A 23,056-nucleotide genomic window follows, 5' to 3' on the forward strand; every position below is an offset into this window, starting at 1 on the left:
TAGAAGTGTGCCATTTGGGATTCAGCCTTTAGTACTGCAAAGAGCGTGATTTCCCCCCCAAACGGTTCAGCGGATAATACAGCCTGAAACTCGTTGTCGGTCCATCGGTCATATTTTTTAACCTCCATTGTTAATTTGAATAGCAAACAACTCTGACTGCACACACCGCACTTTTAAAATGATGGTTAAAACAAAATGCTGAGTAAAAGTAAAAGTAAAGTAAAACCCCCGAAAGTTCTGGAACTTTAAAAAAAAAAAGTACTACCCCATTAGCAGGTACTTTCTGAGGGGGGGGATTTTTACCCTGAACTTAATTTAGACCCTGGTTCCTGCGGTCAAAACACATCAAGTACCACCCCAAAGTCTATAGTACGTGGGCAAAGTTCCTGCTGTGGAAACACGGCTTGTGTAATACGATCTACATGCCTTATTACTAGGTGGCGATAGTAAAGCTTAAAAAGAGCAGTAGTGATGACAACGGCGATTTCAGAGGGAGGGGCTCTGGTGACATCCAGAATGTTTCATTGTAGGGGGCGTAACTTGTAGTAGAGGAGTAATTTATAGGAGTGTGGTTTGTAGTAATGCAGGACGCAATCGGACACACTTGGAACAAAGAGCAGCCACCTTTTACAGTTCTCCTGAAACAAAACAACGAGCTTATGCTGAGTTAATGTCCTAAATACCGTGATTGAGAGTAGGCAGTCCGTTCTACACGGAGCAGTTCACGTCCTCAGACTTAGATTTATGCGTTTCTATGGCAACACTATCCCAAAATGAATCTGCAGCAGTCAGGTGGTACAAGTAAGAACACATGGAGCTGACTACGACCATTATTATTGTAATGTTCTGTGCTTTGAGACATGAAGTAAGGCCTTGCACTCTGCTATGCGCGTTCGTGTGTTTTGCAGGAGGCGTGGCTTTAGAGAGCACTCTAAAGGCAGGGTGGGATCTTATGTTTCAAAGCTAGCTTGCTAATGCTAGCCTCTCCGAAATTGCCTACCCTACCTTTAAAAACGTGCCAAGTTCTTAGAAATTTGATATTTACATGTTGGTTTCATATGGTTTTGAAAGACCTTTTATAATTTTAAAGAAATGTTTCAATTTAATGATTTGTGGTGTATCCATCAAGTATAAAGTAATTTACATATATTAACATGTTACACATGATGGCTTGTTTAGCATGTATATGTGTAGCAATTTTTCATTCATGAACATCATTAAGTTTTTGGGGAGTTGCACGGTGCACCGCATTACATTTTACAACCTAAACGATAGATAGACAGACAGATAAACATAGAAAACCACAACAAAGCAGCAGCAACAAGTACTTCAAGTTGAATTATCTGAAACTGTCACAATCAAGAAAAACAGACTCATAGAACTCGTTTATTGTAAAAACTCGTTTAGTGCTAAAAACCATATATTCACAAAAATGTCAGAAAGTGCAAGTCAGTCAAATGTAAAGTAAATTCAGTGCGAAAATAGAGCAACTTTTTGAAGCAGCTTAGTGTCCTTCTTGGCAAATATCGATTAACTATTGAATTGTATAGTGAATGATATTCTTGTAAAAAAAAAATTGCTTATTGTAAAAATGTGTCAAAGGGATCTTATTCTTGAATCTTGAAGACGAAGGTGTTCAAAAACTCCATATGGAATGCAGTCATTCCACAGCCTAATGAGGGAGAAGAAAAAACAAGGTTTTTTTTCATATCATTAAAAAGCATTTAAGTTGCATAATGATGAATAACAATGGGCGTAATGTAATCTTAGTAAATCTGGTCAGAATTTGGAGATGAACTTTGACTGTCTTAACACCTAACTGTGTTGGCAATTAGATTTGCAAGATGTTTCAACTAGCTCAAATGTGGTGCTTAGTCTTGAGATACTAGTATCTGAGACCTGATACAAGAAAAATGTTATGCGTGTAAAAGTTCATGTACTGACCTATCAGACCACTACATCAAAATAAGTCACAAATGATGTTAAAGATTAAAGACTCACTCCAAAGACTTCATTCCAGTGCAGTTTTTCAGAGCAGCACTGAGCTTTGTAGCTCCAATGTCTGTGAACTTGTTGAACTTAATACTGAAAGTAAATAACAAGAAATGCATTTATATAATAAAATTATATTTCTTACATTTTATTTTAAGAGAAAGAAGAGAAATCTAATGTCAAAAAAGAGAGACTAAGATACTTAAATTACCGAAATGAAATATTTTTTTCTTGTTGAATAAATCTATTTATGAGGATTTAACTCAATTTGTACTTACTCCAAGTCCTGCAGGACTTTCATTTCTGGTAAAGCCAAAGCCAGGTGTTCTGCTCCAATGTCAGCAATCGCATTTCCATAGAGACTAGAAGTGAGGAAAGTGGAATAACTGTGTCAAAACAGTAAGGTTTTTGTAAACATTTCCAAAAGTCAGCTTTTATTTAATAAGGTATTTCCGTACCTGAGGGTCTGTAGAGAAGGGATGGATGCCAGACCTTTAGCCAGTTTCTCCACACCGGCATCTCCAATGAAGTTTTGAGACAGACTGAGTAGTGGAAAGATCGGAAAAGTTCAGTTGTGACACAGTTCCTTTACAAGTTATAACTGTGTGAAAAATGGATTCTTCATGGACACTATATGCGTCATATTTAAGGGAATAAATGTTTCAAAACTTACTTTAGCAATTTCAGACATTTCAAAAAATTTAAAACGCCTGATAGCTTCTCAGCTCCAGAGTCTCCTATTTGGTTTTTCTCAAGACTGAAAGACCAAAAAAAAAAAATAGAAAATGTGTCAAGAAAATGTTTAAATCTCAATCACACGAAAAGCCTTTTTTTTCCCGATTCCAAATACAGTCATGGAACCATATGATATACTCACTCCAGATGCTGGAGAGAATGCAGAGAAGGCAGAACCTCGATCAGTTTAGGGAAAACTTCCGGACCGTTCTGAACTCCAAGCCTACAATACAGAACACCACCCGATATAATCAACACTGAATGTATAAAAGAATGAACAGGAAATAGAAGCAGGAGCTGGTGGGTATTAGCAGAAAAAGATAAGAGTGAGGTTTGCTTACTCAAATTCTAGTCTCTGAAGATGCAGGAGGGCTGGCACACCTTTATCCAGCGCAGACACAAATTCACTAAAAATACAGCCATACTCCTTAGCAACATCATTATTTTATTCCACAATTTGAATTGACAAACAACGATAGTCATTAAACAACCTAGTATAAAACACAAATTTGATGCTGTACCTCACTGGTAACTTCTTCTCTCTGTGAATTCGGACAAGGTCAGGTAGGCTCTCTATGTGATAACCTTGAGTTGCCTTGAATGGGTTCAAGGTGAATTTCTCTATGGCTTTTTTCAGATTCAATTCATCATTGCTTTGATGCAAGTCCTCCCATAAGCCAATGGTGTCTGCTGTATGTGCCCTAATGGAAAAACAAATACAATAAATAAATATCCATAAATATAAATGAAAAACTTTTGCTTAAAGCACTAGTTCACCCAAACTGAAAATTCTGCCATTTACTCATCCTCATGTTGTTCCAAACATCCTTGCTTCTGTGAAACACAAAGGCAGAAAAGCTTTCATTGTTGTTTTCCATGCAATTAAAATGAACTTCAAAAAGGTCTTCTATAAGGATATTAAGTATCAATACAATGTCAATACAACTTGTGTTCCGTCTTCCAAAACCAATTCTTTGTTCATTGTTACTTATCTTGACTTCTGCCTCAGCTTTCATTGGCATGCTCATGAAAAAGACTAATCGTGACTAATTTGTCTGATTAGTCACGAGCAAATTGTTCAGACCAGTTTTGTGAATCAGAACAAATGACTTAAAAGAATGATTCATTCATGTATTTCAGATTCATTAACACTTATTATTTTGGGTCATTTGACCTCCAAAACTAGTCTGATTAGTTGAAGACATATTCAGTTCTCTAGAACAACTCACTGACTCAATGATCTGCTTGCACCGGCTATCAGTGAATAACTTCTTGAAACTTAGTCTAATCATCTCACAATCCGATTATCACTTTTGTTTGACTTGTAATAGAGAGCATGAATCATATAGACTACTTTCATGGTACTTTTACATCCTTTTTGAACTCCAAAGCTTCAGTTTCCTGTCATTGTAATTGTATGGGAACTAAAATAATCTTCAGCTTTTCTCTTTTTGTATTTCACAGAAGAAAAAAATTCACACAGGACATTAGGGTGAATAAATGATAACAATTTTCATTTTTAGGTGAACTATTCTCTTAGCAATGCACAATTTTTTTACCAGAATGACTTGATACATTTGAGTCCCACAAGCTCTTTCAGGCCACTGATGGGAATGCATGTATCTTGCAGGTTAATGGAGAAAGTCCGCTTCACTGCGCTGGCATGTTGAAGGAGATGGCATATGACGTACACGTCTGAAGGGCAAAGCTGCGCCCCACAGAACGACAGATTGTCAGGCAGGTTTTTTAACAGCAGCTTGGCAAATTTGTCTCCATTGGTCTCATAAACACAATGAAACAGTTCTAATAACCTGGCAGGAACCAAATTATTAGGCTTCATGCTCTTCAGATGGGCTTCAACAGCCTTTCTTTTAACCTTTATGTTGACACTGCTGTCCAGGATGCTGACTCTATCAGGTGTCTTCTGGAAGAGCAATCCCACGACGAACCTCTGCAGCATGTCCTGCGACTCTCCCTGAACCTTTCGTTTCTTCTGCTGGACTATGCTGTTTGCCACCACCATTTTTTCATTCACCTGTTTGGATTGCACCAAGTGCAAAGCGCTCAGGAGGTTCTGAGTGAAGAGGTCTGCAAAGTGGTTTTCTTGCCGCTCAGATGTTTCGTAGGATACAAGTATGCCACTTTTAAGACCGCAGTCCAGCAGCTCTGTTGAACTGCCAGAGTTTACACATGTATTGTGATTCTTAAATCCCTCCCATGCCATTTTGCACAGTTGTGGGATGTCTGGCTGTTTCCTCTTACATAAAGAGCGGTTTCCAAGCATAGCCAATTGCAGATGCTTGGAGGTCACTCTTTGGTACAAGTCTGTGAGGGTTGAAGGCAAATCATCACTCCGGCTGTCTTGGTTCTCGAGCAGGAAGCAGGTAGTCCAACAAAGTAGGGGGTTGGAGCATAAACTGAATATGTAGCTTTGATTCTTAATCTTTTTTAGTGCACTCTCTTGGAGGGAAGCATCCCCAAAATATTTTGATGTATACAACTCAATGTCTTCAGGAGAGAAGCCACATAGCTCCAAAAGGCTGTCGATTTTTCGTAGCACCTGATTTAAAACATCTTTAGGCCTTGTGGCGATGAGTATTGTGCAGCCCGAGAGGATTTCTTTTTGGAACAAACCCGAAAACAGCTGCTTGATGGTGTATTTAGTGTCGGTGGGTGATTTAGCAGGGCACTGAAGAAGCCCTTCAAAGTCTTTTATGTGATCAAAGCTGTCAAAGATAATGAGAACTTCATCAGGACAGGACAGAATGTGATTGAACACAGAGTCTGAGTCCTCACAGCAAGGAGACGTAGACAAATCCAACAGTAACCCTTTCAAGCTGTAGTTTGATTGTGTGAGGTCTAAAACTTTACAGTTCAGCAAAAAAACAAACTGAAATTGAGGCAGGCTGCCACTCGCCCAGTCCAAGCATAAACGCTGAATGAACATGGTTTTTCCCACTCCGGCTTTTCCGAGGAGAGCGACAGATTGTTTTGGTCTTGAATCACCGTTATGAAACAACTGACTTCTGTCCAGCTTTGCTTTCTTTCGCTCTGAATCACTGAGGACTACCAGTTCTTTTTCCAAACACTTGTTTGCATTCTTGCCAGATTTGATGAGGAGTTTCCTCTGGATAACATCCACATCCACATATTGTGATTCTATTGCCATTCCCCCACGCATAGTGCAGCAGACATCTCTCATGCAGGACTTTACGTGATTTATGTAGTCTTTAACACATTCTGCAAAACAAACATTTATCACGTTTCCCATAGTCCAACAAAGTCATGATTAAAATGGAAGAATGATTAAAATGGTTTCTTACCTGGTGCTTCTGGACGGATTTTACTTTCAGTTTTGGAAGGTGGGGAATCAGTGTTCTTTTGTGGGTTTCCTTCTGTAATTAGCAAAACAAGCAGTTAATTCTATAACTATTATTTCCTTTGTCAACAAAACAGTTCAGAATGGGTAGTACATACGGAGACATGCCATACTTTTTTTTTTTTTTAATTCTTATTGTAAAAATTCAACACTTTCTCTGCTTACAAGGAATATTTATTTTACTCAGAAAATTAGGCTTGGAGTAAAGCAATCACAGATTGAATTTCTACTCATATGAAAGGCTTATCCTCCTCTCTACTCTCTCTGATAGCATAACCTAATAATCGTTTAAGATAATGCTTATTTAGCTGTTAAGGTGTTAACTCTCTTGTGTCAGCTCCAAAATAAATAGAAACCCACAGTCAATGGGATAACGCACAGTTTGTGTAAAGCAATGTAATTTCAAATTGTCTTGTTTGCTCTACTAATAGTTGCATAATGTAATTTTTTACTCATTAAAAGAAAACGTTTACACGTAGAAATTAATAGTACTAACCCTAACACTTTCACTTTAGTAACAAATTCACCTGTTTTTGTTGTAAAATATGATAACACCTTAAAGTAAAAAATAAATAAATAAAATTTTAAATAAAAATTATGTTTACTTACAAGAGAAAAGTTATCTATTCTACAGAAAAAGTCATTTTCTAAAAAACTTTTCTATTCCACATTGAGCAGGTCACCTCATGTGACCGATATTAAGATCATATGACTGAGTCTGAATCATATGATCTGAATACTACTCTATCACATTTTGAACAACTACTCTAAAATTCTTCCAAAATCTGGAAAAAAAGTCAGGATGCGTGTAATACAGAATAATTATTTAACAGTGATGTTATTTATTTATTTTTTTTTTCCCATTCATAGAATGATTTGCCCCTTATTTGCTTTTCAAGCAAACACAAAGTTTCTCAGGGAACGCAATCGTTTTAGAAGCGAACGGAAAGTTTCTCAGTGGAAAACAAGAAGAAATTTTGGAAGAAATTTTGATGTGGGAACGCAATACTCTGCGAGAGAACGCAATACTTTTGCAAATAAAAGCAAAAGCATTGAAATATAATTTTTCCTCCCACCTCATATTTTTTTCCCATCACCTTTTTCCTTCCTTACAAATCGGTAATAATTTTTACTTTTCCGACTGGTGATGCTAGGGCTGCAGAAATTACACGTTTTAACCTCTGGGGGTACTGATATTACCACAATGTCTCTATCAAAATAAAACATGATTTTGAATAAAAAAAAAAATTGTCATTTTAAAATAAGATTTAATTAAAAAAAAAAAAAAAAAAAAAAAAACTAAATGATCTAAATCTTTTTTGTTTAGATTTAGTTTTAGTTTATCTTTATCTACACTTGTATGCACAGACACATATTTGCTGTCCTCAAAACCTGAACTCACCTTTTGTAGGGGAGAGTGTGTCTACAGATACTGATGGTAAACTCTTGCATGCACGGTCTGAGGATGAGCCGACTGGGAGTACTGAAACTGTGAGCTCCGGAGGGGCAACTGTGCCATCAGCTGGAAAAAGAAAGAATCTGTTACCACACACCACAGTATTGCTAAAACCAGGAATGCCATGTCTGCATAACAAATCTAACTTAATGTCCAATCAAAAAATAGCCCAGAACTACCACAATGACCCTATCCCAAATATCAAAACTCAAAATATGCCACTCCAATACCTAAAATACATATTTTAATATGTATACAAATGTATAAAATACAAATCACTATATAGTAGTCAAATCAAGTCACATTTATTTATCGCTTTTTACAATTCTGATTGTTTCAAAGCAGCTTATACAGTGATAGCAGGTAAATAATGTAACAAAGTTTGTTTGTTTTGGCTGTACAGCAGCTCTAGAAGAATATAGTGTCATTGTCCAGCTTACTGTAAGTAAGTTCAGTATTAATTCATTTCCGTTGTAAAAATCATTAGTTTTTAACTTAGTTCATTTATCTATACAGCAGCTCTGGAGAAAACAGTGATGTCAATGTCCAGCTCAGTTCAGTTTGCATGCAATGGTGTCGATGCAGGCAGATCAGTAATATTGCTGAATATTAAGTGTAGTAATCATAAACATTTTGTTTTTATAGAGGAGCTCACATAAGCTCAAAGTTCCCTACCAGCGGCCCTCGCTCACAAAACTCATCATCTAGCACAGTCTTATCATTAGTAGAATGTAAAATGGCTAATATATTTTAATACAAGCATTTCAGTCAAATGCAAGTTTATGTTTTTATCTGCGTCAACAGTCTAAAAGTAGCCCAACTCCAAAGGAAAACTGCAGACTTGACAACCCTGCCTACGAGGCTTAATTATCCATGAGACAACATCTTTTTTTTTTAACTTACCAGGTGAAAGAGGAAGTATCTGAGTGCCTGGACTCACATTTTGGGGCGACACTGCAGAGATTGGATGTGCAGTTAGAGATACAGTGTAAAAAAACAAATACAAAGTAAAAGAACATGCAGACACATGCAACTGTTTGATAATGCATTTAGTTGACTTACCAAGCACGTATGTGGGCCATGTCGGAACCACAGTGCCGATCAGAGGCGGCGTAAAAGGGCAGATGCTGAACTGTAGTGCTGAACCACCTGAGAGATCCAAATACTCATAGTCAATGCTCAAAGCCAAGGCCTAGTTTCTTGAAATGCATATACAGTATGAAGGAAAAAATGAAAAAACTCACCACTAGAGGGCAGAGGAGGGGGACTGAAAGGAATACGTAAAATATTCTGGAATGTGTTTGAACTCAACTGGAAACTTCCCTTGGATGTAATGGTGGGTGTCATCCCACCTGAGGGGCTTTCTGGGCACGCTGTTGCTGCAATAGAGAAATGCTTTCGGTTTACAACAGTATGTTTCACTTGTGGTTTCATTAGCCTACAGATAATGAAAAAAGAGCTACAGTTATCACAAATATGTTTCCTTCCTTTTATTAAGTGGACAGTTCTAAAAAAAAAAAAAAAAAAAAAACTTAGTTAAAACAGAAGTAAAAAAAAAAAAAATGTTAGGCCTCTATGTTTGGGAGCTAAATAATCCAACATTTCTAGTTCTCACCATTAAACAACTTAAAATGATTGTACCAGTGCTACATTGTGTTTTAGTTACCTTTTCTGTTGCGTTTGCCATCAGTATCTTTGCGTGTTTTGTTTGAAGGTGTATCAACTATCAATGGAAGATACAACTCTTACTTAATGAATTCAATACAGATCTTTCACAAGAGAACATGTTAAAGAAAATAGCATTACCTTTTCGCTTTCTTGACCTTTTGTTTGTCAAATTGTCTTGGTCTAGTGCTTGGTCAGGTTGTGTGCAAGTTGTGTCTGTGTCAACTGTTGTTTGTAGGGGCAGATGTGAAAGACATTACAAAAATTATTTAACTTTACTTTTGAATAAAACAGTGTGATGCAAATGCATTAACAAACAGTTGGTTCCCCTTCATTTCCAAAAAATATTACTGAAAAATATAATTCAATTCAAATAATATTATGTTAGGGAGTCTTACTTGGAAAACTGAGGTTATCAAGGAAGTAGGGATCTGCCAAGACACAAGGAAATAAATAATTTATAGCCTTCATAACAGACATATAACTCTTAATGCTTTTATGTAACGAATTACACAATTAAGTTAAATAGGGCAATGAGTGAAACTTACCAATAGCTTCTTCAGTTTCTTCCAGAATGGACTCAAGATATTTTGAGAAGACATTGTCTGTGAAAATAAAAGGTAAATCTCATTTGAAAACTCAAATGCCAAATAAAGGGCTACATTTAAATAACCGTGCTTCTATTACTCACCAGGTAAGAGTTCAGACATTGGGTCTGAGACAATATCTTGAAATTCAGCATCTGTTGTAACATAGTGACACATTATATTACATATCTTTTTAATCAAGACATACATATAACAATATATGTCGTTACAAATTTCTGAGGTAAAACGCGTCGTAGTAGCGTGGACGCGCAAGATGCTGTGGGGAGCGCGCGCGCGCTTTCGGTAAGAAAATAAATAACTCGGGGAAAAGCCCATTTCTGATATATATAATATTTGTCTGACAACTCAAATTATAATTTTTTTTTGCACATGTTATATAAATGACTAGTTTTATTTAACAATTAAGTTTACAAGTTAAAAAGTTTACAAATAGTTACGACGCAAAACGCATTGCAAATATAAAACTATAATAGGCTAAATTAAAATATTTGTACTTTACCTGTTTCACAGAGATAGTCCATATTTACTGAGAATTATTAATCCATTAGGCTATATTAAAGTTGTAAAGCAAAACAGCTTTAGAGCGCACGACGTGTCCTCAGATTACACGGGTGAGGCATTGTCTGGCAAACACCAAAACAGGCTGCACTTTCTTTGCATGCTTTTACTTTCAGTATCTCAAGGAGGCTGGTTTGGTTAGGCACAAACCAATCTACTCATCTTCCTTGGTGGCTTAGCAAATCTGTTTACTCACAAAGGATATTCATACTGCATGCATGGTATTTTTTCAACTTTTCTGAGTTGATGATGGAGATGATGATGATGATGATAATATAATGTTTATAATGGAGATGATGTTGATAATGTTTACTGAATTATTTTATGGTCATGTGTTTTGCCGGTCCGTCTTTACGCTTTTAAGTCATAATGTGACCTTCCATTGTACCAACTGTGTTAATATCAGTACATTTTACAGTAACAAACATGTTCAAAGCTCAAATAGGTTGATATGGCCTAAATTATATAATTTAATGACATACAGTAAAGAACTATAAAATATATAGCTTGTTTGTTAATAAGCTGAAAAAACTCAATCACTCTAGACTATATTGAGAAATATGTGGAAATGCTCCACCCTAGAGTGGCAGGTATTTTCCATTGTCAGTTGTGACCTTTTCTCTCTCTCTCTCTCTCTCTCTCTCTCTCTCTCACACACACACACACACACACACACACACACCTGTTTATACCTTTGTTTTCGAAAACCTGTTGAATATCTGTGGAAAAACAACAAACAACAAAAAAACCCCTCTGCAAATCCTGCCATTTACAGTGAAGTTCCCAGCTCCAAAACAAATGATACTGTACTAAACATCTCATGCCACCCTCCTTCTAAAATGAAACAAAAGCACAATGATCACAGGATTGTATAACAACTTTGTTTGCTTAGGTAACAGCATTGTCCATAATAGAAACCATCTCACAGACTGGTTTGCTGGTGACACCACATCTATCTTAAATTACAGTACAATGTAACAGTCAACTCATATTGTATATTGAGGAAGGGCGTCTACAATTAGAAGTTACAGTGGCTTCTTTTGGGCTGAACCAGACATCTTGTGTTCTTCTGCTTTTTAATCAGCGATCTCCATGGAAGGATAAAAACCTTCAGAGTCCATGCCACACATAACAGCGTGCTTAGAAAGCAACGCTGCTATCTGTGAGAGATCTAGTTACAGGTGCATCCTGTCAAGGAGTAGTACTGCCTTGTGGGTGTGGCAAGACATATCATAGCAATATTAACCATGTAAAGGACACTATATAGAACCTTAAAGTGTGCCGTCGGGTGCTTCATATATCAAAACTTTTAGGGGTTCATTTTATGGATTTAGTTTTAATTATTATTATTATTTTTTTTTTTTCATTTTAATTTAATTTTGATGAATGTAATAGCTTGTAAACATACTTATCACTAAAAAAAAAAAAAAAAAAAAAAAAAAAAAAATGAAATAACCCATTAAACACGAAAGTATTATACAATCATTTAAGATGTTTTTCCTTATAAAGAAACTTTTTGGCATAAAGGACTCTTTAAGAGTTAGATTACATATGGTCCCTCTCTATAGTGTTAAAGTAACACTGAAGCAGAGTTAAAGTTCATGTGATAATTAAGTGATTAATTAAGTTATGATTGAGCATTAGTGATGAACACCTGCTGAATCACTGAAGAGAAACACAATTCGGTTAAGTCTGACGTCACGCGGCAGTGCTTCCGGGTCCAAACGCTCTATCTTATACCACAAGAAAAACAACAAACGATGCTAATATACACACACAATGTGGTGTAATACTACAAAAAAAATTATAATCATAACCTTTATCTCCATACCAAAATCCCAGATGGCCAGACAGTGATTTATCTTTTATAAATCGTTAAAAAATATTAATGTCTGTGACGCTGTGAGCACGGAGACTGTTGTGTAGACTGTAAGTATTTTAAATGTTTAACTTTTTAAAATGTTTGATGTTTAATATGAATATATAGTGCTCATAAACGGCCGTCGATGGCATTTGCACATGAAACGAGTTGATTCTTGGACCCAGAAACGGCGTTCCTTACGTCATGACTTAACAAGCGGATAACTGCGGATGACTTACAGCCACAGTCTTAGATGAAATCAACTGAAGATAAAAAACATTAAATCTCTCAAGATCTGATCTGCAATAACTCCACAAACAACATAATTATCTCATTAACTTTAACTCTGTTTCCGTGTTATTTTAACTCTGTAGAGAGGGACCATATGTTCTCTGAGCAGAGTTGATTTAACTGTGGGGATTTTGCTGTGAGGGTTATATTTAGAACTCAATTGAAACTTTTTTTGTTGGAGTGTGAATGTGGTCAGTATTTACATGTATATACGTCAGCTTCAATGCAGAACTAGCTTCCTTCCTGTTTATTCACACCTTTCTGTTGTATTACTACTGTAGTGTTGTCATTCTTTGTGCATAGATTTTTCTTCATAATAAACGATTAAGCATTTTCCCCTCAGTTTTTCAAAACTTAAGATATTTAATACAGTCTTTAGATCAGCAAAACTGGCATTGAAATCTGTGCTGAGACTGGGTTAAGTTATATAAAACTGCACTATTCTTGTGGGCAGTGCTCTCGACAAAAAAGTCCATCAGGTGACTGAAAAATGCACATGAGAAAGTGATAAACATTTTATGTTAAACAGGGTTTTTTTTTTAAAGTAAATTTTCCATGGCAGGGTTATACATGTATAAGAAGACCACATTTACATTACATGCTTAATATTGCTATAATACACATTAAAAATACATATTATGCATTTAGGTAAAATACAAATTGTCAAAAAACAAATTAATACTGATTTTTTTTTTGTTGTCTTAGTATTGGTCATGAATTACTACATGAAGCATTTCGCCCAAAAAATTGCAGCTGTGGTGTAAAGTTTTTTAAACGCTTCAGGGTAAGCCGTGTCAGCGGCTCGACTAGTTCTTCATCCAAATGCTAATTGCAAATGCAAATAAGACTCTAAAATGCATTAGTAACACACACACACACACACACACACACACACACAACATATTATATATTATATATATATATATATATATATATATATATATATATATACAGTGCACAGCATAAATGAGTACACCCCCTCTGAACAAATACAAAAGATGTATTTTCTTTATGATCACTAATTCAATTCATGGAAGATGGCAAAACTAAAATGTATTAAACATATACATAATAAAAACTGAGACATATATGTCATTAATAGCCATAAAGTAAGTAAATTAGCCAATTTTGTTTAAATTAAGGATTGCAGAAATGAGTACACCCTAGATTTAATTCAACAAATGTATAATATTCTAGCACTTAGTATGCCCTCCATAATTTTGAATATACTGCTCTGACCCTTCTTGGCACGGAGAGTACAAGTTCATTTTCACTTTGAGAGAATGCATATCCTCACTGTCATGTTGAAAAATGCCCAACAATGCAGGGAATGAGGAAAGGGTAACATCTTCTGTTTCAAGTTTGTGTATTAAATTACACAGTGGTGTTGGAGTTCATGACAGCATTGATAAAGCACAACTCCCTCACACCTTCAGCACTCATACATCCCTATATAAGAGCTTTACTACCACTGAACTTTACTGTGGAACCAGGCACTTCTCACTGTACTCCTCCTCTAGCAACACCATAACATTTTGGATGCTGTTGGATCTAAAATGATTGATTTGGTCTCATGAGACCAGAGTATTGATTCCCAGAAGTCTGTATTTTGTAAATATGGGCTTTGGAAATAGCTAACTGATGTTATTGTGCTTTGGCTACAGTAGGTAGTTCCAGTGAGAACAACAACCATGCATGTCACTTCTTACTCTGTGAGATAAACAGTCACTCTTTTCATAGCTTTTGCTGGCTCAGACACTCGCTTGGTATTTCTCCTGCTCTTTGTCTAGCAAAAGAATCCCTCATCACTAAATGAAAGCTTAAAATGAAGGCCTGATTATTTCAAGGGCCCTGTCACAAGTCCATTGTTTTTGAATTTCTGTGTTACTTTTGCTATATTTTCACACTAAAAACAATGATTTGGTAATCCTCTTACACCACTGTCCTCTTTTGTGCTAAGAAATAAGTCTCCTGACAGTTCTCTCCCAAGTGGTCCAGTTGTTGTCAGCATTAAGTCTGAGAATGATTCAGTGGACTATATAACACTTTTAATTGTCAAGAAATTACTTCTCTTTGAATGTTTTGGTTCAACATACTTACCTGTTGATCAAACATTGCCTTAAACTTACACCAGAAAGTTTTTATTTAATTTTATTTAGTAACTTTTAGGAGGGTGTACTCATTTTTGCTACACAACATTTTATCACCTTGATAAGAAAATCTTATTTTCCTGAATAATTTTGACATGCTTCTTTGGTAATTGATTAAGCAGACTTGCTGGAACATTATATCTCTAAAGAACCCTAACACATCATCTAAGTAATTGAGTAATTGCTGACTTTCAGAAGTTTTAGAGGGGGTGTACTCATTTATGCTGTGCACTGTGTGTGTAATATGTAAGCAAACCAAAATTTATTCAGACACCTTGAACATTTCATTTATTAATTCAGTTTATTCACTATAGTTTAAAAAAATGCTAATAAAATATGACAAGATCTCAGAGTTAAACTGTGTCAGAAAAAAATAATCTTAATTATGTCAGATAACACTTAAGCAAAACATGGTCAGGTCAAAGTGTTTCAGGTCAAAAATTTTATGTAGTCCACTGAAGAATTTTTGGGTATAATATGTCATTAATGTCATTTAAGAAGCTAATTGTGTGTGTATTTGTCATTGATGCAGCATACCCTTATGTTGTCACTTAATCGATTTTTATTATTATTTATTCCATAGCCATCTTGTCAATGTCAATATCAATGTCAGCTTTATTTGTATAGCACTATTCAAACAACATGTTGACGAATGTGCTTTACAACATCGGTATAAAAAGAAATAAATACAATATTAATAATAACAATAATACACACATTAACAATAATAATAATAATAAAAAATGTCAACAAGAGGGATACGCCATCTTATAAGGCGTTCTTCTAATGTCAGTGGATAGTTATCATCCTGAAAAATAATTAGTTTCTTTTCTCCTTGAGAGGACAATCTACATTAAAAGCGGCACATCTTACATCGGCATGGAACAGAAGTTTTTATATTAGTTAGTTAATCTTTTCTTCCTTGTTGTGACATACAGTTGTGCTCAAAAGTTTTACATACCCTTGATTCTTAATACTCTGTCGTTACCTGAATGATCCATGACTGTTTTTTTGTTTTGTGATGGTTGTTCATGAGTCCCTTGTTTGTCCTGAGCAGTTAAACCACCCACTGATCTTCAGAAAAATCCTCCAGCTTCTGCACATTGTTTTTCCAGCATCTTCTGCATATTTGAAACCTTTTATGATATGGCTGTCCCTCAACAGTGTGAAATGATGGATCTCAAAAAATCTTACAGTCACAGCTGTAAATGGTTCAAATATGCAGAAGATGCTGGGAAACCAAAGAATGTGCAGAAGCTGGAGGAGTTTTCTGAAGATCAGTGGGCGGTTTAACTGCTCAGGACAGTACTAAATAAAAAATAATGTGATCCTTCTTATTTTATTAAAATGATTAACATTTTTGTATATTCTGCAAGGGGTATGTAAACTCTTGAGCACAACTGTATATCCAAGTGAAACTGCTTCTGAAATGAGAAAAAAACTGTAGGGCAGGGCTTGATTTCTTTAACGGAAATTTATTGTATCTTACCTACTAATCTTGACCTATTAACTAAATGAAAGCAGATCTGAATGCCAGTTTGCTGTCAGTTATGGAGGATATTTAGTCCCACCCTCCACTGAGACCCACGTCATGAAGAAAACAGACGTCATTCGGAGGGGGAGGGGAGGTTATCATTTTAACCAAGATTTTGAGGACACATGAATTAAATAAATAAATAATTTCCTAAAAACCTTTCAGTGAACAGTTCTTAAAATAACTTTTTTTTTTTTTCTTATTGTGAAGAACATATTATTAATCTTAAGAAACACTTTACAATATGGGAGCACTAATTAATGCATGCAGAGTTTATATGACTCATGAAGAACTAACCATTCATTAATGATTGCCGCATCAACAATAACGAGTCTATCTGATTAATAGATTAAGTCATACTGTATATGAATTATTAGTTAAATGTGCCATCATGGATTAATTCCTTATCAATATCTAGTACCTGCTAAAAGTATAAATAAATGTGTTAATTACCATAATGGGCCAAAGCCATATTGTTGCGAGGGGGCGTTGTTCAGCGGGGTCGGCAGCGGGAGAGAGAGACAGGAGCTGTGTGCTGTGTGCCTGTTTCCAGCCGTGAAGCTGAGCTGCTGTTATTTTGACCGACACAAAGAGAATGTTTATGAAAGTGTGGAAAGCAAAAGTTTGACTTATTGGGAAAAAATTAGGCTACTTAATGCTTCAATCAGCTGACCCTGTCTTCATTCTTCCTTATCACAAACCTTGCGACACATGTAGGGTGATTAAGGGTGATTGGGACATAAGGTCAAATGGGACAGTATAACTGTACAGAATTTATTTTCTCACCTAATGAGTGAAAATAAAAAACTTTTTTTTTTTTTTGGCTGAGCCCTAGCTGTGAGGCCACATAACTAAAACAGGAAGATGCCCTCATTGGTGTGACATCATGTAGGTGGGCAGGGCGGTGTCAAAGAGGAAGTTGACCGTGAAATACATGAACTGAGGAAAATGACATAAGGTGTGTTCGACATTGGCTGCGGCTGGATGCAACCGATCGACAAAAGTTGCCACTTGCAGTCGGGGAGGAGCTGAAAATGGAGGCGTTAAATCGGACACTTTCAGCATCCCGTAGTGACGCTGATACTTTGCATACTTTATCACAGCTGAAGTGAAATAAATGCAATATTTGATTAATACACAGATGTTTCAAAGACATTTTCATTCAATACTTTATGTACTGCTTACAGCGTCTGTTTGTACGAGAATAAAGTTCAGCATAAGCCTATACTATTTACCAATGAAGTGGGGTCTATGCTTTTTATCAGTTTTACTTTGATAAACATGACAATATAACAATATTAACTGTTATAAAAATCAGATTTGTGAGCATTAGTGGAACTGAATGTGTGAGAATAAACACGAAACACACGTGATCGGTGTCATGCGGTGAATCCAGCCAATCGTGAAACAGCTGTGGTCATCAGAGCTCGAGCAGCCAAGTACAGGTCTCTGCAGGACAGTAATGATCAATGGGCGAGGCCATAAACAGAGGGGCGTTTTTGAGAGCGTTTACTGATTTGCCCACGTCAGAGTGTGGGTAGGGTTTAGTGGTGGTGTCGGGTGAAGGGGATCATTTTCATTGCATGATATAAACACCCACCAGTTTGAAAACACCCACAAATACAGAAACGGCCACTTTTGTTCCGCAGAGACCTCATACTCCGAGCAGCCGCTCTTGAACAGTTGCACAGGCTGACTTATCCGATTGCCCTCGAATCGCTCTCACGGTACTTTGATGCCATACGTCACAGTCACATGGCGTCGGCGCTGTCTCAAGTCGGACAAAATTTCTAACTGGCACGCACTGTTTCAAGTCAGATGCCGATCGGCTTGTGCAGCACTGCACGAAGTCGAACAAGCCCATAAGCTTTTGCTAGTTTTCATAGTAAGGTCCTAAAATTGTCATAGCTACTATATTGTACAAACTTTTGATGGAAACATGAATATGATTCACTACTGCTACAAAATCAGTAGTGACACATTAATATATCATATTTGACATCCACACTAGTGACTGCTTGTTTATGGCACAGGAATGTTTCTGGTTGAAGCTCAAGGTCTATGGTTCAAAAAGTGGGACACTGAGAACATACAGCCACAGGGACACTGTTATTTTAAAACACTGTATCTACATCAGGCACAAGTGGTGCGACGCGACGTGACACTACAAAAGACAATAGGCCTTTTAAAACACATTTTCTGACATTATATTCACTGTGAAACTGTCCCAGGATGTCAAAACAACAATAATTACATATTACTTAAAGGATTAGTTCACTTTAAAATGACAATTACTCCAAAGTTTATTCACCCTCAAGCTATCCTAGATGTATATGACTTTCTTCTTTCTGATGAACACAATCGGAGTTATATTAATATCCTGACGCGTCCAAACTTTATAATGGCAGTGAACAGGACCAACGACTTTTCAACTCAAGAAAGTACATCCATCCATCATAAACGTACTCCACACGGCTCTGGGGGGTTAATAAAGTCCTTCTGAAGTGAAGCGATGCATTCGTCTAAGAAAACAATGCATATTTAACAAGTAAAATATCTAGCTTCCACCAGACCGCCTTCCGTATTCAACTTACGAAAAAAGCTTAACTGATGCGACGTCAGTTACGCTTTTTTTTTCGTAAGTTGAATATGGAAGGCGGTCTGGTGGAAGCTAGATATTTGTTAAATATGGGTATTTTTTTTACACAAACGCATCGCTTCGCTTCAGAAGGACTTTATTAACCCCCCGGAGCTGTGTAAAGTACGTTTATGATGGATGGATGCACTTTCTTCAGCTCATACTCGTTGGGTGCGTTCACTGGCATTATAAAATTCGGATGCGTCAGGATATTTACTAATATAACTCTGATTGTGTTCATCAGAAAGAAGAAAGTCATAAACACCTAGGATGGCTTGAGGGTGAGTAAACTTTGGAGTAATTTTCATTTTAAAGTGAACTAATCCTTTAATAATGAGTCAATAGTCATGTGCCTCAACAAGTAAAATTATAACATGATATCTTCAAAAATCATTAGCTATGATTCATTAAAACAGACAGCTGGAAGTTAAAATACATAGCTTTGACCCATTGTGGTAATTAACACCTTAATTTACAGTATGTGTTAATACTAGATTAGTTGATAGGGAATTCATATGATGTAATTTATTAAACAAATAGACTCTTTATTAGTTGCTAATGTTAATGAATGGATTATTGAGTCACATTAACTCATGATTATCTGCGCATATAAGCATGAATTAATGCATATTAGTGCACCCGTATTGTAAAGTGTTACCGAACCTTTTTATAAATAAAGTTTTGTGCGTTGTTCCATGGATGTTAAAGGTTCTTCATAGAACTATTGATGCCAATAAAGTAAAATAAATATTATAAATAACATAAATGTGAGCAGACACAGAAAGTGGAAATAAAAGCATTCAAAGACGTTAACTCACCAGAAGGGACCAATTCCTCCTGTTTTTTGAGTGCTGAATCCAGGATGCTTTGGCTGATGTCCCAGTTTTGCCAGATAGGTAAAGCGAGTCTTCTCGCCAAATCTTCTCCATCATTACAGATGACTTCAAAAAAGAGCTGCTCTTCAGCTTCACCATCCTTATAGAGAGACTGGTAATACTGGGTAGAGAAGACGTTGGCCTCGTGCAGCTCTCTGAGAAAATCGTGTAGTAATCCAGGGCTAACCTGTAAAGCTTTTCTCACCTGTAACAACACATGCTCAAAGGGAACCATGACTGGACAGCAGCTGACAGATACTCTCATTTCAATGCTTTATCTCCTCCTTGATATGCTAATGCGAGATTATCTGCGTTTTTGTTCCTGGATTAAAACAAAACAAAACAAAACAAAACAAAAAAACACCCTCTGGTAAAAACCTCAGCAGATTCCATTTGTCTGCTTCGTACTGCAGTGTTTGAGGACAACCAGTTTTACCCAGGTCAGGTGAGGACAGTTTCGCATGTACTTTTTCCACAAGAAAACTAACTACAACTAATGTTGCTGATGTGCTGTGCATGGACAAATCAAGAGACCACATCTCCCTCTCACTTCTCTTTTTTTTTTTTTACTAGGAATTTATATGGAAGAAATTCAATATAATACCATGCTTCCACATACAGCATAACGCATTCCCTTTCTTTTATATATATACTAAATATATATTTTATATGCATCCAAGAAATTGCAGGTAGTATAAACTCTTAAGGATAAAGGTTCCAAAAGGGGGTTTTCGTAGCGATGCCATAGTAGAACCATTTTGGTTCCCCCAAAGAACCGTTCAGTTTTTTATGTTAAAGGTTTTTTCATAGAACCATCAAAGCCAAGGAGCCTTTATTAGATTATTTGGGAGGCAGGAAAGCACCAATGCAAAACCGAATCCAATATTTGTGTAATATTTGTCTACTGAGGTTAGTTTATGAAGGCAGCATAGAATAGATATGTTGTTTGCCAATTACGATACTCCACAGTCGTGTGTGTGCAGTTCAGTGGTTGGTGTAAAGAGAATAAATGGCATGTGAGGCAGCAAATAGAAAGTGAAATTAAATTCATAAATGGCAATGATTTCACCCAAAACGGCAGCTGTGATGTAAAGTGTGGCAGATGCTTCGGGGTAAGCTGTGCCAGTGGCTCGTCTGATAGTGATCCAAAAACAAACTGAAATACTACTACATTGTTCTTAAGGCAGCAGCCTTAAGCAGCGGTCACACTAGATGTTTATCACATAAACTTTATACAGACACCGCAACAATTGTAACATAATGTCACACTCTGCAGCGTCTTTTTTAAAAACATAATTTAATATAATATATCCAAAATGTAAAAATATACAATCTACTACACTTTACTGAAACGTTGCAATCCTACAGATTTAAAGTTTGTGTTCTTTTAAAATCAGCTAAGAGGTCACAGCGTGACACACCCATCTTCTGTTGGGCACACATTTTCACTTGATACCAATCTCCAGGGCAGAATTTACCAAATCTGACCTTTGAAACAGCGGAATGCACATGAGGTTGCATTTCCTGTCTCCTGCATTTCACAATGCGTATGAAAGAAAATCAATAAACTTTCAGATGCAGCTCAGACAAAGACCACTAAATACTTTGCCTTGAAAAGGAAAGTCCCTGAAATTTTGATTTGAATATGCTAAGTACTTATGGTAGCACTATGAATAATACATGAAGAACATTATCAACATATCAAGTTTTGATATATATCACAGAACAACACAAAAAAGGTTCAATTGTGTGTGTGCTATAAAAGGTCTTCTTGCATGTGTTGCATTTTAAAAATTATTAAACAAATTAGATATTTAGTACAGATCAGATTTAGAAATTGTTGTCTTAAAGAATTTATTGGCAAATTATACAAAGCATTTAAAACACAAAATTAAACAGACATTTCTCTACTCAATAATAGGAAAGGGCCACTGTATGGCCCACATTGTACGTTTTCTGATAATAAAACAACAATTCCTCCTGGTCTGCTGAAACATGTCCATTTAATTACAGTAATTATATTTCTGTTTCACTTTCATCATTTGCAATTTTCAAAACGTGCAGCTCCAGGTGACATGCGTCATTGAGCTCTACTTTTAAATCCATTTTAAACAATTATTTTTAGATACAATATTTTAGAAATTACAAAACTATTTCAAATCTCCAAATCTTCGAAAGAAACTGGTAAGGCTACAGTGCCCTAAATACATTAAATACAAAATTAAATACATTTTTAAATGTGACCAAGAGTATTGAGCAGATAATCATGACTTTTCTTTTGTGATTGGCCAATCATATGACACAGCTGTCTGAATTTTTAGGATATCTCAGCTGTCTGGGTAAAGATCTGGCTGGACGTTCTCTGTGTCAACAAGGATCATGATGCAGAATATGAGAAACAGTAATCTCTGATTTCTGTAATAAAAAAATACAAATAAAAAAAAATGTTATTGTCAGCACAAATGAAGGCCAAGCACATAACAACAGCAAACTTACTAAACATTGAGTCAAAACAAAAAGATATCCGGATTCCAAAGAATACACACTTCTGTAATCTGCTTCTTTAAAAGAGGGGGGAAGAGTTCATTCTCAGAAGCTAAACAGGGGTTTTTTTTTAACAGAGCATATTGCCTATTTCAACAAGTTCCATAATAATTATGCTAAACGTACACTTGTTGGTCATTTTATTAAAATATACACCCTTCTAATATTAGTGACCCTCTTTGCCCCAGGACAGTGCAAATTTTTAGTGACAAGGATTCAGAAAGATGCTAGAAACACTCCTGGTCCATGTTCACATGACTGCATAAGTGGTGGATGAAGTACACAAATCAAGTACTTGAGTAAAAGTACAGATACGTATAATTAGAGTTGTCAAAAGTACCGACTTCGGTACCACGTCGGTACTGAAATTTTAAAAATGTGATGCTTTGAGCGCTGTTGAGAGGATTCGTAAACACCTCTGATTGGCCATTGTGCTGACGCACTCATCGGATTGGCTACAATGATCAACGCTTGTAAATAGTAAATGTTGTAAATAGTCATCAATGACGCTCTTCACCGAGCACTTACACAGATACACACGGGAGCGTTTGAAAGCAGTTGTCTATCGCAGACCAGTCTGCTGATAGACGCCTGCTTTCATATGTTCCCCGCTTTCAAAATTTAAACACTTCCGCGTGCTTTCAAACGCTCCTGTGTGTTGATCATAGCCAATCACAGACATATCCGATGAGCGCGTCAACACAATGGCCAATCAGAGGTGTTTACCGTGCTCAAAGCATCACATTTAAATTTCAGTACAGATTGGTACC

At 36.3% G+C, this 23,056-nt stretch overlaps 2 protein-coding genes across 7 annotated transcripts in view; both read right to left on the bottom strand.

The window, feature by feature from the left end:
* Positions 1-1,373: 1,373 nt before the first annotated feature.
* Positions 1,374-20,200, bottom strand: ciita (class II, major histocompatibility complex, transactivator). Of its 4 annotated transcripts, none has more exons than XM_051888588.1 (20): positions 19,686-20,193; positions 9,919-9,969; positions 9,776-9,832; positions 9,626-9,658; positions 9,369-9,452; positions 9,229-9,285; positions 8,807-8,941; positions 8,625-8,711; positions 8,466-8,516; positions 7,509-7,628; positions 6,051-6,122; positions 4,287-5,967; positions 3,249-3,428; positions 3,069-3,134; positions 2,870-2,950; positions 2,666-2,749; positions 2,451-2,534; positions 2,271-2,354; positions 2,002-2,085; positions 1,374-1,672 (listed from the first exon to the last, which is right to left on the bottom strand). In XM_051888588.1, the coding sequence occupies exons 1-20, from the start codon at positions 20,005-20,007 to the stop codon at positions 1,597-1,599; spliced, it is 3,489 nt and encodes a 1,162-aa protein (XP_051744548.1). In that variant the 5' UTR covers positions 20,008-20,193; the 3' UTR covers positions 1,374-1,596. The 4 variants fall into 4 exon arrangements, with proteins under 4 accessions (XP_051744548.1, XP_051744551.1, XP_051744549.1 ...); XM_051888591.1 differs by lacking the exon at positions 19,686-20,193 and adding an exon at positions 10,335-10,657; XM_051888589.1 differs by lacking the exon at positions 9,229-9,285 and having other exon boundaries at positions 19,686-20,195.
* Positions 20,201-21,579: 1,379 nt separating this feature from the next.
* The window catches only part of nubp1 (nucleotide binding protein 1 (MinD homolog, E. coli)), a 33,878-nt gene continuing 32,401 nt past the window's right edge, over positions 21,580-23,056 (bottom strand). For all 3 annotated transcript variants that reach the window (XM_051887836.1, XM_051887835.1, XM_051887834.1), the window contains exon 11: positions 21,580-22,157. In XM_051887836.1, the coding sequence (XP_051743796.1) occupies positions 22,120-22,157 (38 nt within the window). In that variant the 3' untranslated portion in view covers positions 21,580-22,119. The remainder of the gene's footprint in view (positions 22,158-23,056) is intronic.

The sequence above is a fragment of the Ctenopharyngodon idella genome, chromosome 3, assembly GCF_019924925.1.
Source record: "Ctenopharyngodon idella isolate HZGC_01 chromosome 3, HZGC01, whole genome shotgun sequence".
In the NCBI taxonomy this organism is placed as follows: domain Eukaryota; kingdom Metazoa; phylum Chordata; class Actinopteri; order Cypriniformes; family Xenocyprididae; genus Ctenopharyngodon; species Ctenopharyngodon idella.

What these genes read in the sequence shown, in the direction of transcription:
- ciita (XM_051888588.1), bottom strand. Translation starts at nt 20,007, where the DNA reads ATGAGAGTATCTGTCAGCTGCTGTCCAGTCATGGTTCCCTTTGAGCAT. An exon ending in CTTCAGAGACTAGAATTTGA is followed by an intron (nt 2,951 to 3,068) that starts GTAAGCAAACCT and finishes TCTGTATTGTAG; the next exon opens with GCTTGGAGTTCAGAACGGTC. An exon ending in ACTGGAATGAAGTCTTTGGA is followed by an intron (nt 1,673 to 2,001) that starts GTGAGTCTTTAA and finishes CTCCCTCATTAG; the next exon opens with GCTGTGGAATGACTGCATTC.